Source organism: Schistocerca cancellata, chromosome 1 (assembly GCF_023864275.1).
Source record: "Schistocerca cancellata isolate TAMUIC-IGC-003103 chromosome 1, iqSchCanc2.1, whole genome shotgun sequence".
Classification (NCBI taxonomy): Eukaryota; Metazoa; Arthropoda; class Insecta; order Orthoptera; family Acrididae; genus Schistocerca; species Schistocerca cancellata.
This window is the reverse complement of record NC_064626.1, coordinates 492,188,576-492,206,274: the sequence shown is the minus strand read 5'-3', so window position 1 is coordinate 492,206,274 and position 17,699 is coordinate 492,188,576. Positions and strand designations below refer to the sequence as shown.

The following is a 17,699-nucleotide window of genomic DNA, read 5'->3' as shown; positions in this document are numbered from 1 at the left end:
TGACTTGAGACCTTCTGCTATTCAGTTAGTGGCCTCCTTTACTCCTAAGTTATTTACATCCTTCAAGAATTTTCAGTACTACTGTATATCAAATTTTTGAAATTCTCTGCATTCAGTAAAGTGTTTTTTTGCTACAGACCATCAGTAAATGTTGCTACAGTCCCATAAAATCATCACCATGATTTGCTTTTCTTGAGTGCACGATTTTCATCTTTTGAGACAGTAAATCATATTATATAATAATAGTTTTGCCCACAGAGGCACTGGATTTTTCTCTTCATAGAGTCTGAAATAAATTGTATGCTCATGTTCATGTTTGCTTCCGTGTGGTAGAAGACATTGGTGTTCCTCAGTCACTGTTCAGATCGTTGTTTTTGGCAACTTATAACTCTCATAAACAACTTTGTGTCAAGAAGTACTTCCTACTCATCAAACTAATTGTTTTACTTTGTGATTGTTATATTTCTCTGTCAAATGCGACAGAGAAACATTGTTGTGTTGTTGAAATGTTTATGGTTGTCCAAGAAAGTGCAGTCATCCTCTGCCCAGAGGATAAACCTGTGACATGACTGGAATAGGAAGTGTTGAGTGGGTGAATTGGGCAGGTTTTGCACCTTGAGTTGATGATATTAATGTACTCATTGCTTTTCACTTGCCTTTTTAAACTGGTGCTTTTTCTTTATGGTGGAATTCGTACCTTTGGCATAGCTATACACTTACTATTTCTGCAAAGCCAGTCTGTAAATTGTGAATAAAACTGCTGATGAACATGGCACTTGTGTCATAGGGAATTCTCTAGCACTGTCATTAAGTCAGTGCAGTTCCTGTAAATACAAGCTTCCATGACTGGAATTAATTTAAACTAAATTCTTGTGAACATGTGTGCATGTCATGGCGAAAAACAGTTTAATAATGAGTAATTTATATTAGTACTTAATACCTTATTTCTGTTTACAGCTGAACATTGTGTTACTTTATGGTGGCCTGCACCATATAGAGGCCCAAAAAATTTTTACTTTTGGAGTGTGACCTTTTGGCTTCATTATGGAAATCAAGCTCTCAGGGAAAGGAAAAAAATGTATTTTTCTTTCAAAAAGTGATTTAAAAGTTGATATTACACGGGGTTTTAGCAGGGTTGGAACTGAAACTTTTTATGGCTATGTACAAGTCACCACTTGTTTTACAAAATATTAAAAAAACTCCATGCCACGTCCATAGGTCTGGTGCCGCCCTTTCCTCTACACATTATTGTATGAGCAGCCTTGACTGTGAAGTTTAAGATGATTGCTTCAGAGATGACATAGTTAAACAGTAGTGGCAGTAACAGACTAAACTTGTCTAAATGTCAAATCATCTCTCTTAATTGGGTTGTCTGCCAGTTGTTTATACTCAGCATATGCAATGTCTTGTCTTTGACAAACAAGTTTCTCTGTATCACTTTTATGTCATCTGTATTATTTGTGATGTAAGTGTTCAGTTTTACTGTATGTCCTTGAAGCATGTGGTTTTGGCATATCAAGAAATAAGTAGGCATATACATAGAAGTCACTAACAATCAATGTGGCTATGTCTGGAAGTGCAGTACTTATGGAGGTCCAGTGTGGGATGTAATTATTGTACAGCAGCAATACTTGGTAGGTATCCTAATGTGCAACTGATTTATGCTGGAAAACAAATTATTTCCAGTTGTGGCCTCTAGGTGCAAATCTGGTGCTGCACACTGTTAGTATGACACCCATGCTGTCATTTGACAGGCCATAACATGAGTGAACACTGTGGCTATGGAGAAGAGATGTTATTTGTGAAACTGTTTCATGTAATGACAGCCGTTACAGTGCTGTATTAAAAGAGTACCACAGAGTGAAAGATCTGAGAAGAGCTCCGATTTCATTAAATGCTTTAAGGAAGATTGTAATGAAATTTGAAAACATGGGGGATCTCGAGTGACACCTGGAAGAGGAAGGCATCCTATCCCAGTGGAAGTTATTGACAAGGTTGCTATTACTGTAACTGACCATGCAGCACAGCCCCTTTAGTACTGCTATGCTCATGTAGTGTCAGAGAATTGTCCATGCTGTGGTCAACAGTATGGAAAGTATTGCAGTCTATTTTACACTGGTACCTACACAAGGTCCAGATGGTGTAGCAGCTGAAATCTCATTATCTCCAGCAACATTGTGAATTTGCTCTTCAGTGTCTGTCACAGACCAAAGTTGATGACACATGGCCAGGCAATATTTTATGGAGTGATGAAGCATATTTTACACTACAGAGTGCAATGAATACACAGAACTGCTGAATTTGGGGCACTGTTAAACAACATATTGTGCCCAAAGAGCCATTGGACTGATCGTATGTGGCTGTGTGGTGTGGATTCACAAGCACCTTTATTCTCGGTCCGTTCTTCTTTGAAGGTAATACAGCCAAGAACCTATCCGGTGTACTGTAATGTCTACATGTTATTGACATCGCCTTGTACAGCAGGTGATTCCTGCTTTGGAAGAGCCCAGTTGTGTTGAAGCCACAATTTTCATGCAAGATGGGAGACCACCACACGTCACTTGCCCAATGAAAGGTCTGTGTAATGCAACTTTCGACAAACTTTTTATCTCCATAGGTTTTCCAGATGAGTGGCCTGCAAGATCACCTGATCTGAATCTGTGTGACTTTTGGCTGTGGGGCCATCAGAAAAGAAAGGAAAGTGTTTGCCAGGGACACATTTCCCCTCTACCTCATCTGAGGGCAGTACAAAGGAACGGGTTGCTCAGATTCCACCAGAACTGCTGCAAGCAACTGATTATCACATCGCTTTATGGGTGCAGCATCTCATTGATGTCTCCAGTGCTCAAATTGAGTAAGAGGTGGTTAGTAATAAAATCAACGTAATGCCTTTCTCTGTTGTTTGACCTTTTCTGCCCACATCCCATTCCTAATCCATTACATATGGAAACATTTCTGTACATATTTCTTGCATTCACGGTGTCAGGTCTTCACCTGGTGACCAAAATTGGAGATAATATTTTTTCCAGTATAAATCAGTTCTGCATTAATGCATTACAATATCTACCATATGATGATTACAGCCCGTGCTGGACCTCTGCGAGTAGCTGCAGTTTAATTATAACCACCTGGTGTGTTCTCCAAATTAGTGGAAGGAAACTTAGTGAATGAGGGGCATTGCTGATATGGTGAGAGAATAAGAACAAGAATAAAAATTTCTTCCTCACTGTATTATCCTGTTCTTTTTTTTTTCTTTTTAAAAAAGTAGAGAGAGAGCCATTCCAACCCATTCTGTCAAAAACAGTCAACGTATAATGCATTTTAACATGGCAGTTGACCACAAGTGTCAACAAATAAGAACTTAGACTGCCACTGGGAGAGCTATGATGGACCAGGAATGGTCTCTTTGCTCATTTCAGAATAAGAAAAGAAAATAATAAGCCACATACAACACAATCTAAAGTGGAGTACACAAAGCATTTGGTAATGGTTACTACATAATTGCATGTTGAGGTTCGCTAGTTGTAAATGAAATGTTACAGGTCGGACCCATACTGGTATCTTACGGAACCACAGTTCACAAAATCCCCCATGTAAAACTGTCACATTAGGTGTCCATACTATTATGACTACCATATTCTTCCTGGCATTTATGAAGCATGTTTTGATATCTCTATCCTTGATCATGAGTGAACATGATAGCAGTAATGGTTTGTTCCAAGCAGGAACCTGTATTTAGGCTTTGGAGTGATCACTATACAGTTTTTGTTGCTAAGTTTTGTCAAACTGTAATTATAAGCCATAGGAGAGTTTTTATGAAGGAGTAATATATGAAATATTTTGTTGAATTTTGAGTGATGTACAGTATATTGCCTGTGTCTTCACATTGGCAGATTGAGGCAGATTTCTGCTAGTGCTCCTTATTACTTTGTAACACCAGCATTTTTTGTGTGACTTTCTGCCTCATTCAATGCTTTGGCATTAGCGAAAATCGTAGGAAGATTAATCCATTCTTTCTCAGTCCCTCCCTCCCCATCATCTCCCCCCCCCCCCCATTTTTTTGAAATGACAAAGTTTTTTGGTGTTTATATGATATAGTAATGTGAAATAACATAAGTAAAGAAAGGATTTATTTTTTTTAAAGTACTCAGATGAGTGGAATCATCTGATTTATAAATGGGATGATCCATCTACTTTCTGAAGTGTGTGTCTCCACATATACATTTATCATCATTCCATTTGACAAGCAGGATTATACTACTTGTATCAAAGGCAAAGTCATAAATGCCACAAGGCAATTTTTCCAATTGCTTTGTTTCTTGAAGAAGACACTTTTCAGTTCTGTTTCCTCACACTGCACCTGTTGCCCAAAATCCAATGTTTCACAGACACAGCAAGAGATCTTGACTAGTGGAATAGATGTAGATGACCTTGAGGATTTTCAATACACTCAAGCGTATTTACCATGCCCTAGATCCAACACCAAGGCCAATATTTTTGTCACTTCCTTCTCGCAGTATAAATCGAAATTGAAATTGTAACTATTAGAAGCACACAGAGCTCATCATTTGTATCCAAATCGAATTGGCTTACTTCGAATGAACTGTTTTGGTGTATAATGGCCATAATACCTCACAATCTTTTCATTGACACTCAAATTTTCTGAAAATGTACCAACCTGCTGGAAGGACTCATTCATCTTTTGTAATTAGCGGTCTAACCTTGAATCCAATATCATGTTTGCTGTCATGAACTTGATCATTATCATTGAAGTGAAGTAGAGATTTTATCTTCTGATTTGTGTTTTGCAATATAGCTTTCTTGACTATTTCCAGTCCTAACTCATTGTCTTCAGACCAGTAATGCATTTCTGGTGGAAGTATGTGCTACCCTGGCGAAAATGGTAAGTGTTGGAATGCTCTCTGCTCTTTCTGCCAGAAAAGAAGTCATATACAATTTTAGAACAATTTGCATGATTCTTTATTTTGTTTTGCATTTCTTCTGGACCTGCATAAACTGAAATGTAATTTTTAGGAGTTGCAGCATATTGGCTCAATTTTATTGTAAGGCGGCTGTTGGCTGCAAGGTTTCCCCTATTTTCTTGTGTGTACTCTATCTTCAACACCCATTACTTCATTATTTGCAGTCCCCAAACACATATTTATAGTACTTTGAAAATGAACTTCCACTGATCCACGAACATCCAGAACATTCGCAGTATGTGTTGCACCATCATCTGCCTCATCTTCATCTGTCAACACATCAGAGCCAGAGGGAAAAAAACCACATCAACATTTTCATTGTCTTCACCAATCAGTCCTTCAAAATAATCGTTATTTATAATGTCTAAAACTTCATCCATTGTAGTGCCTTTGAACGCTGTCATAGTTTACTTGCATTTTCTCTGTTTTATTGTGCTACACTGAATAAAGTCTTCTATTTGCTTTAAAAGTAACTTATTAGTGGATTTTCATTAATCTCAGTCTTTTTCTCTGTGTTATTGATTCGAGTGGTCTGTTATTCATGAGTGTGCTTACACCATTCATCCAAGTCTCATGCCTCAGCAGTGTGTTTACATTTCGCGGTTATAAAGCTAAGTACTGACAAAGTTTTTTGTGCACTGTTGTGCAGTTATTAAATTTAATAGTTTTCAATGGTGTTTCATGCTGTTTGTGGTGAAATAACCATTTAACAAACTTTTGGAAACGTTTGCTCGCTGTGTTTTTTAGGGTTTTATATGAATTGAAGTTGTTTAGTAAATTTTGTGATTTAGTTTTCAGCTGACATTTCTTATTGTTTCTAGTGAAATATTTCAGTAAAATTTTCATTCACTGTTTTTAACTTCATTGAGTGTTCCAGTGGCTGCTAGAATTTTTGGTTTTAGCTAATAAGTTTTGTGGGTATTGGTATTAGTTGTAGTTTAGTAGTATTGATAAAAGTTGTTGTTTTCTTAGTAGAGAGAGAATTTTGAGAACGCTATTGTTAGTTCTATGAATAGTTGTACTGGTGTAACTGAACTCAGGTGACTTAGATGTTTAGTTATTTTCAGTAACTGTAAAATTTTCCCATGAGTGAGAAGTGTGGCACTCCCGCTGGAGGTTCGAGTCCTCCCTCAGACATTGGTGTGTGTGTCGTCTTTAGCGTAAGTTAGTTTAAGTAGTGTGTAAGTCTAGAGACCAGTGACCTCAGCAGTTTGGTCCCATAGGAATGAACAGTGGGTTCGGTGTGGTATTTGTTCAAAGTATTTTCATTGGGGGGGGGGGGGGGGATGCTCTGGGGAAGCCAGTGGGCATTCTAGTGAGATCATCTCCTGGGAATGCAGAATCTGTGGTTTCTAAGTTGATAGAGGAGCAGGAGCCTAAGATATGTGCACTGCAGGTGCAGTTACAATACACAAAGGAGGAACTAGATACGTTGAGGAGGGTGAAGGGTGCTGGGGAATGGGAACTGGCAGTTGGCAAGAAGGCAGCTAGGAGGAGGAGGAATTCAGACAGTTGTACTTTGCATATAGGCAATAGATTTGATCAACTGTCAGAGTTAAGTGGAGGGAAGCCTCTTATAGCTGTAGGTGTAGGAAACATGCAGCAGTCCTCAGCAGTTAGGAGGCCTAAGTCAGTTGAAAAGCCTAACAGAAAGAAGAAGGTTCTCCTGCTAGGTAGTTCACACAGTAGAGATGTGGGCCAGCAGTTGCGGGAAGTGTTGAGGAGTGAGTACCATGTTTACCACCATTGTGACGCCTAGTGTAGGGTTGGTTCAGGTGACTGACAGCATAGGGGAGTTATGTACGAATTACGGAGGAGGATCAGGTAATGATACTGGGAGGAGCAGGGAGTAATCTTGATAGGGACGGGGAATATGGTGTAAGTGGTGACCTGGTAAAGAAAGCTACTCAAAATGGTAGCACTAATGTGCATTTTGTGCAACTGTTTCAGTGTCATGATTAGCCTCATCTTAATGCAACTGTTAGATGCATTAACATGGGGCTGGAGAAGGCACTGATGGCAGAAGGCATGGGTCACATTCCAGTGGAGCCAGTTGAGTCTATCAGTAGATCAGGTTTCACTAGGCGTGGCCTGCACCTCAATAGATATGGGAAGGGGAAGCTGGTAGAGCTTATAGGTGACAGTGTAATGGGTCGTGGTGGGATCACTCATGGAAACGTTCCCATAGTAGTTGGTGTTAGATCTGCACCTTTTTTAGACTGAAATCAGCTGATAGGTTTACCTGCTTAAAGGAAGTCCCCCTAACAAAGGAATCACTTTCAGAGGACGTCATGTTTCAAAGTACAGAAGGAATTAGCATATTTCATCAAAATATTAGAGATAAAGTTAGTGAACTGCTTATAGATGTTGACTCTGAAATTGTTGGTATATTGGAGCACCACTTATATAATTTGACAATTCAGAGGCTTCCTTTACCAGAATTCAAATTAGCTGGCTGTTTTTCCAGGAGTTCCTTGCAGAGTGGAGGAGTGGCCAAGTACGTAAAACATGAGCCCATAGACATATCATGGCACTGCTCTGAACACATATTTGAATGTTGTGTGGGAGCAGTTGAATTTAGTGAAACTAAAATTCTAATTTTTGTTAATTAAAGGCCCCCTAACTCTGACTTCAGAGCATTTCTGTTCAAGCTATAGTGTGTTCTTGATTCACTTTATAGGAAGTACCACAAATTAGTTATGTGTAATGACTTCAATATTAATTCTGTATATGATTGTGCAAGAAAAAGGATGTTGGTAGCTCTCCTAAATTCAGATGATCTGATGCGGACTGTGTTTTTTCCAACTAGGGTGCAGTGGCACAGCTATAGACAATATTTTTATTCATTCTGCATTACTAGATGGACATTCTGTTAGTAGAAGGGTGAATAGCCTTTCAAACCATGATGCTTAAATTTTAACATGAAAAGGCTTTTGTACTCAAACAAATGTTGCAAGTAATTACAAAATATGTGGGAAAGTTAATCCAATGGCAATAAAGAGTTTTTTAAGCTTCGTCAAGGAACAAGAGTGGCGGGATGTTTATAATGCCAATAACATAGATGATAAATATAATGCTTTCCTTAACACATTTCTCATGCTCTTTGAGAGCTGCTTTCCATTAGAACATTCTAAATGGGGTATTAGCAATAAAAGGCAGCTTGGGTGGCTGACTAGTGGGATAAGGATGTCATGTAGAACAAAGCGGGAATTGCATCAAAATGTTAGAAGTAGTCACAGTCAAGGTACAGTAGTCCATTACAAACAGTATTGGAAGGTGCTTAAAAATGTTATTAGGAAGGCAAAGAGTATGTGATACGCAAATAGAATAGCTAATTCACAGGATAAAATTAAAACCATATGGTCAGTTGTGGAGGAAGTGTCTGGTCAGCAGCACAAGGTCACCATATAAGGTCAGTTCATAGTAAAAATATTTCTGTTACTGATAAATCTGATATATGTACAGTATTTAACAAACATTTTCTGAGGATTGCTGGTGAATTACATAAAAATTCAGTTTCTACAGGGAATCGTATAACTCTCTTGGCAAATGCCTTTCCTTCATTGATGTCTGAAATACTCCTCTGTGATACAGACAAGGGGGAGATTGAGTTAATAATTAAATCACTGAACATTAAGGGCTCTCATGGATATGTTGGAGTGCCTAGCAGAATATTAAAGTACTATGCTGCACATGTTAGCCCTGTACTTAGCCATATTTGTAATTTTTCCTTTAGGAATGGTCAGTTTCTTGAACGATTAAAGCCGCTTTAGTTATTGAAAAGGTTGTGTATGTAAGAATAAGTGATCATTTTATATCACATAATTTGATATCAAATATACAGTTTGTCTTTAGAAGTTGTTTAACAACTGAAAAATGCTATATTCTCTTTTCTCTGTGAGGTACTGGATGGGTTAAACCAGGGCTTAACAACCGGCCGGTTTTGAGCACGAGTACTCGCGTCTGCTCAGGCATGTGCTCGCGAGCAGGTGCAAGGTCACGGAGTAGGGAGGGAGGGGAAATGCACGCGCACGTTTGAATAGGGCCGCAGCTTGCCTATTGAAATCGCAACGACTGTGTAACGTTTAAAGTACTACGATCAGCTCTAACAGTCACTTCACTGGTTAAGAATCATGTCAAGTCGCCATTGTGTAACCCCAACCATGCTTTCGCAGTTGGGAGGAATTGTATCTGTTTACAGAAAAAGATGGTGTTGCAAAATGTTTAGTATGTCACAAAACGCTGAATTCTGTTAGGAAATTTAATTTGCAGCGACATTATGTCGTACCACGCGAAAGACTATGGAAGTGGAAAATGTGATGGACCAGATCATGCACAGGAAGTTATTAAACTTAAAAGAAAGCTATCCGAAGAAGATCCGGACGACGAAGAAAAATAAACTGAGGCAGCTCTCGGAGTGAGTTACAAAATTGCTTTGCTTTTAGCAAAATCCCTGCGCCCCTTCACTGATGGCGATTTAATAAAAGAATGTTTGGTAGTTGCAGCGGAGCATTTGTGTCCATTTCAAGTTGAACAGTTTCGGAATGTGCCATTATCTAACGTGACCATTATGCGTCGCATACAGAACATGGCAGACGACGTCCAGAGCAGGCTTGCAAATATCTGTAGAGATTTTATGGCTTATTCTATAGCTCTGGACGAAAGTGTTGATATCACTGGAGCAGCACAGCTTGCCATATCTATTAGAGGTGTTAAAAGATATCTTCAGGTGAGGGAGGAGCTCCTCGATGTAGTAGCCGTGAAAACACTACAACCGGAGGTGATATTTTAAGTAGTATTGAAGAAAGTGTTGAAAAAATAGGATTGTCGTGGAATTCTTTAGTTTCAGTGTCTACAGACGGTGCACCAGCGATGACAGGGAAATAATCAGGTTTCGTTGCGCTGTTGAAGGAGAAAATGCAAAAACTGACCATGCCGAATGAAATATGGGGCGTTCACTGTGTGATCCACCAGGAAAACTTATGTGCAAAGAGTATCACTCTAAAAAATGTAATGAGTGTTGTTGTTCGTACAACCAATTATATAAGGAAGCATGGGCTACAACACAGGCAATTTAAAAGCTTTCTTGAGGATGTAGAAAGCCAGTGTGGCAGCCTGCCTTATTACAGCGAGGTCCGCTGGCTTAGTCGTGACGAATTATTAAATCGATTTTTTTTCCTATTAGATGAGATAAATATGTTCATGGAAATAAATAACATGTGTGTTCCTGAATTGAAAGAGCCTTCATGGAAATGTGATCTCGCGTTCTTAGCAGATTTAACTAGCCATCTGAATGCTTTGAACATTCCACTGCAAGCTAAAGATCTGCTAATTACTCATTTCATAGATCGAATACGAGCTTTTAAAATGAAATTGACACTTTGGGTGAGTCAGCTGGAAACAGAAAATCTAGCTCATTTTCCTAAATTATCATCCATGCAAGATGTTCACAAAGACTGTGAACGTTATTCCCATAGTTTAGTTGCCCTTAAGGAAGAATTTGATCAACGCTTTCAAGATCTGACAGCACTAGACAGTGATTTTGATCTGTTCTCCTCTCCATATTCAGCGAATATTGAAGAGATTCGTCCTGAGCTGCAACTAGAAGTTATTGACCTGCAGTGTGACGGAGCATACAGAGACAAATTTTAGAACAAGAAAAACATTTTGGAATTCTACAGACACTTTCCTCAGGATAGATTTCCTCGTTTGCACAAACTGGCGGCTACAATAATATCAATGTTCGGTTCCACGAAAGTTTGTGAACAACTGCTCTTTGCAATGAAATGTAACAAGACGCGCCTGAGAAACGCATTGTCTGATCAAAATTTAAACTGCACGCTGCGCCTACGATGCTCAAGAACAATTACTCCGAACATAGACGCAATTGTAGAGGGCAAAAAGTACAAGATAACCAAGAATCTCACACTTCAGTGACACCTTTTATTGTGTAATAGTTCACAAATTAGTACAAATGTAGAGGCATACACTAAGCTAATAAAATTATGTGGCATGTGTACATTCTCCTTTATTTGTTTCAATTGTCGCAGTAATAATTTGTGAGTGATATCCCTGCAGGTGGCTGCGGATTTACATTAACTGGCGGCAGCTGTTGTGTGCCCCACGTGACTCTCCCCACTCTCAGCTCTGGTCTGGTAGTGGGGGTAGTGTGCTCGCACTGCTCCGTGCTCGCGCCTTTCTGCTCACAGCTTGCTCCGCGAGCACGTATGTTGTGAAGCCCTGGGTTAAACAAAAGGTTTCAAATGCTAGGCATATTTTTTGATTTAACTAAGGCATTTGATTGTGTTGATCACAAAGTATTGCTCCAGAAGTTGGACTATTATGGAATATGGGGAGTAGCTCACAATTGGTTACCTCTTACTTTAACAACAGACAGCAAAAGGTCATTATTCACAGTGTTGAGATTGGCTCTGATGTGGGGTCTGAGTGGGGTATGGTCAAATGGGAGGGTGCCCCACGAATCAGTGTTGTGGCCACTCGCTTTTTTATATAAAACATATGCCATCTAGTATTATGGGTAACTCAAAAATATTTCTGTTTACTGATGACACTAGCTTGCTAGTAAAGGATGTTGTGTGCAACATTGGCTTGGTTTCAAATAGTGCAGTTCATGGCTTGTAGAAAATAAACTAACACAAAATCACAGTAAGACTTCATTTTTACAGTTTCTAACATACAATTCAACAAAAGCCGATGTTTTAATTTTACGGGCATTATTGAAATTGAATAGTTCAAATTTCTATCTAGGAGACAGTGAACTGTCATGGAAAACCCACGTTCAGGATCTTGTTCGAAGATTTCATGCAGCCATTTTTACTACTGGAACAGTATCTGAAGTAAGTGCTCGTTCAGCACAAAAATTAGTCTACTTTGCTTATTTTCATTCACTTATGTCGTATTGTATTTTGGGGTAACTCCTCCCATTCTAAAAGGATACTTTGGGCTCAGAATCGGGCGGTTTGGGCAATAAGTGGTGTAAGTTCGCGAACCTCGTATCAACCCCTGTTCACTAGTCTGGGTATTTTGACATGGCCTCTGTATATTCTTTACTACCATTTCTTGTTAATAGTATTAGCTTATTCCCAAAAATAAGCAGCTTTCACTCAGTTAATACTCAGCAGAAATCCAACCTGCATTTGGATCGGACTTCCTTAACTCTTGTGCAGAAAGGTGTGCAGTATACTGCTGCATCCATTTTCAATAAGCTACTACAAGAATTCAAAAATTGTAGCAGTAATCCATGTGCTTTCAAATCAAAACTGAAGAGTTTCCTCATGGGTCACTCCTTCTATTCTGTTGAGGAGTTCTTTGGAAAATTAAGCTGATTCTTACGTTATATTGTTGATTGTGTTTACTTAAACTTATGGCTTGACTTTTTTTGGGTTCATAAATATTTTATTTGTATCTGTTTTTTCTTTTATGTTGTAATGTCATGTAATGACATGTTCCATGACCTTGCAGATTTATTCCTCAGTTTGGTCCTTTGGAACTTGACATGTAAATAAATTCACTCACAAACTCCACTACTGGATGCTATTATTGAATTGGTTTCATTACAACTGTGTCAGCAGACGATTCCGTTTCCTTCCAGTGATCTAAAACTTGATCATTTGTCTTTACATGTACTAAACAACAATGTAGGCCAATAATGGCAAAATGTTTACTCACAGTCTTATTGTATAAATGTTTTCCTGCACACAACTACCGTCAATAAACGCTAAGAAGTAATTGACAAACGCCGAGAGGGTATAAAATGTAGCATGTTGCATTATCGACAGTTGTGATCTCATTTTAAAGTATAAGAGAAGTGCCATTGCCTTTATGTTCATTAATAAAAAATTACAGTTACTGTTGATAACATAGGTTTATGCTGTAATAATTAGAATTCCATATAAGTTATCCTATTATTAGTAAAAAACAGTGGAGTCTAAAATAAAAAAAATATCACTGAATGATAATGAATTGAAGTAGAATTTTGTCTTTGTGTATATCTGTGTATTGCTGTTATGCTGGTTATCATTTGATTTTAACCAATTCCTTGGTTTTTGTCTTACTATTGGGAGGCGAGCATATTGACACACGTTGCTAAGGGTTGCATTAAGAATATATGTAATTAAAAGCTGCTCCATGAAATCCAATAATCTACAAGGATGGCTTACATTTGTTGTTTGGTTAATGAAGATAACTATGTTAATTTTTATATTACAGGAATAATTCCAGTATTCTTGGACAACGAAAGAAGAACCAGCGAAAAATACGCAATAAAAAACGTGCTCAAGAACGCCGAGCAAGTGAAAGTGAGAATTCTGAAGGTGAAACAGAGAAAGAGAGGGACAAGGAGTTGGAGTCAAATAATGACATAGAAAATGATGAATTTCACAAACAGTGTGAAGCAAAATCAAATATGGGAACTACAGACAGGCAGCATAATGAGGGAGAAGATGATGCAAAGCCATCATTATCATCATCAGCAGCAGTGCAGTGTCAAAACAAAGCTAGTACCTCTTTCGAGCAAAGCACTGTGCATGCCACATCTGCAGTTTCTCATATTCAGTTGGCAAATGATCTAGTTCACCAGTTGAGTATGTAGCTGATGTAGTTCGCCCATTGAGAATGTAGCTGCTTCAAACAAATGAGGAGAGTATCGTAATGTGAGATAGTGTGTGTTGTATGAATAAAATTAATTGGGTATAAACATTTGTTTTGTATCTGTTTTTCAGTATTTGTATTAATAGATTTATTTATGTTAAACAACTATTGTAGTTTGTATTACTTTTACCTGGTGCTTTTGTGTATGAGGATGTAGGAAAAAGGAAATAGGCTTATAGGAAGTTGACTGTCTGCACTGTGATTGTTTCCTTTTCTTTTCCAATACATCCCACAAATCATGTAAGGTGATTTACTTAAACTAGTATGATTGTTCTGACTATTAGGTGCTACATTGTTATAGACCATGGAAGTTTTACATGTATTTTTCTTCAGGGTGGCTATATGTAATCTACCACCAGAGATCTCACTGTTAAGAGTACAAAAATAGTTTTACAGTTTGTAATAATCACAATCACAATCACTTTGAGAAAATGCAGCTGATTATAATTTGATGATTTCACCTTATAAAACATGCAATGAAAAAGATTCATACTGTTTAGCTGCCTAAAAAATTACTATCACACAGTATGATGCATTGCTTCAGTGAATAAAAATTGGTTGTATTGCTATCAGATAGCATAGGAGTAGTTATCATTATATAAATTCTGCCTAAGTTTTCAGTTCAGCTTGTCTACTACAGGCATTTTGTTAATAGTTTGAGTGTTATCTTGTGTTTGGGAACATTATTCAATTCAGTACAGCAGTTGTTAAATCAGATGTTGTGTACTGACTTCATGTTCAACTTCAGAAACTTCAATGAATGTTCACTTTGTTAAAACGAAAATTGTCCTGTGTTTTCCTGGTGTAAAGTTGTTAGGCAAACATTCCTTTGTATTTTTGTGACACTATTAAAGTTACATAAAATGGATCCTTTTTTGCATTATATCAGTATGTATGTTGAGCGTATGAAGACCACCTCTGATACATTCACTTTATTTCTTCCTTTTTATTTGTGCATGAAATTTGAGACTGATGCTCATCTGGTAAGTACAATTTAATGTTTATCTCTTTGTGAGGTTTAGGTTGTGCCTATTGTTTCCTGTAACTTTAGAGAAATGGTACTAGAAAGTGGTCTTGCTGTGCTGCATGTCTCGTTTTATTTAAATTACATCAATAAGTAGTGCATTTCCGTGTCATGTAGCACTCACCACAAATATTTTGAGAATATTTCTAATTACATTTTCTAAAATGTCGACATTTTACAAGGACTGTGATTTGTAGACGTTTTGGCATACATTGAATACTAATTTAACCTCATACTATTCAGTTCTTTCAGTTACTGACTTTAAAAGAAGAATAAGGAAAAATGTAGAATCTTTTGGTTTAAAATTTGAGTCTGAAGTACATTTTGGAAGGTAGACTGTTAAGAAGGTGAAGTGTGAAGTGTAGCTATGCAATAACACATTAAAAATCTTCTGCTATATGTGAAGTAGCTATTTGAAATCCTGGTAGAACAGCCCATTACATTATTTGTTTTGATTTATTTTGTAACAAAGGATATCCTTACTTTGTTCACTGAACTAGTTGTTTGTTTAATTTCGCTTAGTTATTGCAAATATCTTTTAATCGCGTGAAAATGGACATTTTGAGCTGATTGATATCATTGAACTGAATGATAAAACTGTGTGGAGGAGAGCATTGATGAGAATGTAACATAACATAGTAAAGGCTTCTTTTATATTTGATTGTAAGTCATAGGATTTGATTGCCATGTGAAGCAGTGGAATATTAAAAACCTTTATCTGAACATCTAAAATAATAGGTGTGAATTTTTCTGCTGAGAAAAAGAGCAAATCAATAAATAAATGAAAATGACAAAAACAGTATGGTAACTAACTTAGGGAACAAAATTCTGCTAGCACAAGTATTGGGCACTTAATGGAAATGTCTGAGTGGGTGCTAACAGCAGTATAGTGTTAACTGGTTTTCACTAGACTTGTTAAATGACATACAAATAGAAATACATTTAAAAGAAATCACTCCAACGTATCTACATTCAAGGTGAAAAATACTCAACAGGCTCCACAGTTGTGTGCACAAAGATGCGAAGTTTTGATGGAAGGAATGGGGGAGTCAACAAATTTAACTTGTCCACAGTTAAACTCCTGAAAATGACTGTTTGCAACAAAATACCAACAAAATTAAAAGTCACTTCATGAAGTATTAAGAGAAAAGTGCATAAGTTTGTTCTTTTCTGATGATCATGTACACACAGTGTTAGATACTAAAAGCTGCCTAAAATTTGAATTACAGAGAAATCTTTAGTGTAAATTTAATTGTGCTGCCATGAGATGCTGCCCACAAGGCAAGTTTTGTGGTAATATATATGAAATTTTTGTATGCTAAACTGAAAATCAAATCTGAACTGTTAACTTTAGGAGACAGCAGTCTGACATCTGTTATTGTCTCTTCAGTTACAGCTGACTCTCTACTGGGAATATTTTGTTGTTCGTATGGTGTTTCTCTAAACATGTTCTAATATGTCAAAGTTAAATTAGTCATATGCTGACAGATCAGGATAAACTATGTGTCTGGAAACTAATGAAAAGGTAATGCTCATTTTGTCTGTGCCATTCAATGAACCCACATGTCCCCTAACGTGCCACTGGGAATACATGGAGAGGGGTGTACTGAACTTCTCATTCAAGTCAGAATGGTACTGTAGACCTTTACATCTGTCTGACTTGTGAAACAGACATAGGCATGACCAGAGGTTGGTAGCCCAGCTCAAGGCCGCACCTATGGAGACAGAGCTCTCATGAAAGATAAGTAATTTAGGTTGTAGTTAATTGTAGCTGAACATTTTTAACTAAGTAAATACATTCTTTAGTGTACTCTTCAAGCTCACCATTAAAAGTTTTTCTTTTATTTGCGTGTAGTGTTCCAGTAATCGTGAAAAGTTTGTTTGTTTACTTACTGCTGCTTAGGCCTAATTTTTTTGAGTGTGCATATTTAGCATTATACCACAATTGTAAGTGCATTTGCTATAGTTTAACTGATTAAATACGTTCATTAGGGTGCTTTTCAAGATCACCATTAAAGGTTATTCTTTTATTTGCGTATTGTTCCAGTAATCGCAAAAAGTTCGTTTCGGTTACATTCGGCTGTTTAGGCCTAATTTTTGAACGTGCATATTTAGCATTATACCACAAATTTAAGTGCATTTGCTAATAGTTTACCTACATACTACTTTCCAAAACATATTTAGTGTCCTTTTACAAATGTATTTAATATATTATCATTATCACTTAGTAAATGTCTTAACTAATTTCTAAACTACCATGGATACTAAGTGCGTGAGCTGCAGTAGGAAAGTTGGTTCAGGGGTTTTGTGCAGCTGTTGTGACAGGTGGTTTCATTGGGGAAATTGTAGCGGCATGGGAATTGGGGAAGTAAACGAGACTCTTCCATTCTTTTGTAGGGTTTGCTCCAGAGATAGCATTATAGCTGAACAGGAGGAGAAAATTAGAGCCCTTCAGGCTGATTTGAACAAAGCGAGGGAAGAACTGAGGAGGTTAAGGGGGGAGGAGGGTAAACAGCGGTGGGAAGTGGTAGCTGGGAACAGGGGCCACAGAAAGAGAACAGTGTCTTACAGTTTCCCAATTGGCACAACCAATAGATTTGCCTGCTACCACAGTTAAGTAAGGAAGAGGCTCCAGTAGAAATAGATGTAGTTAAGATGCAACAGAATCTCACTAGGAAACCATCTGTTTCAAAAAAAGTAGAAAGTAAGAGGAAAGTTCTGTTGCTAGGTAGCAGCCATGGAAGAGGTGTGGGCCAGATTTTGCAGGAAAAATTAGGTGACAGGTACCAGGTCACAAACTTTTTCAAGCCAAGTGTATGTCTTAGCCAGGTGGTAGAGGATGTAGGTTCCTTGTGCAAGGGTTTCTCAAAGCAGGATCATGTGATGATAGTGGGTGGAGTGGGAAACAGTATTGATAGGGATCAGGGCTACAGTATTGTCTGTGACCTGGTGAAAATAGCCTCTGCAACGACCCATACCAATGTTGGGCTGGTGCCTGCTTTTGTACGGCATGATCAGCCCCA

General features: G+C 37.8%; 1 protein-coding gene across 1 annotated transcript in view; it reads left to right on the top strand.

Moving 5' to 3' along the window:
• LOC126177879 (protein kintoun) overlaps nucleotides 1-14,520 on the top strand; it is a 92,218-nt gene extending 77,698 nt beyond the window's left edge. Inside the window, exon 4 of the mRNA XM_049924489.1 lies at nucleotides 13,212-14,520. Coding sequence (XP_049780446.1) covers nucleotides 13,212-13,593 — 382 coding nt within the window. The 3' untranslated portion in view covers nucleotides 13,594-14,520. The remainder of the gene's footprint in view (nucleotides 1-13,211) is intronic.
• The last annotated feature ends 3,179 nt before the right edge of the window (nucleotides 14,521-17,699 follow it).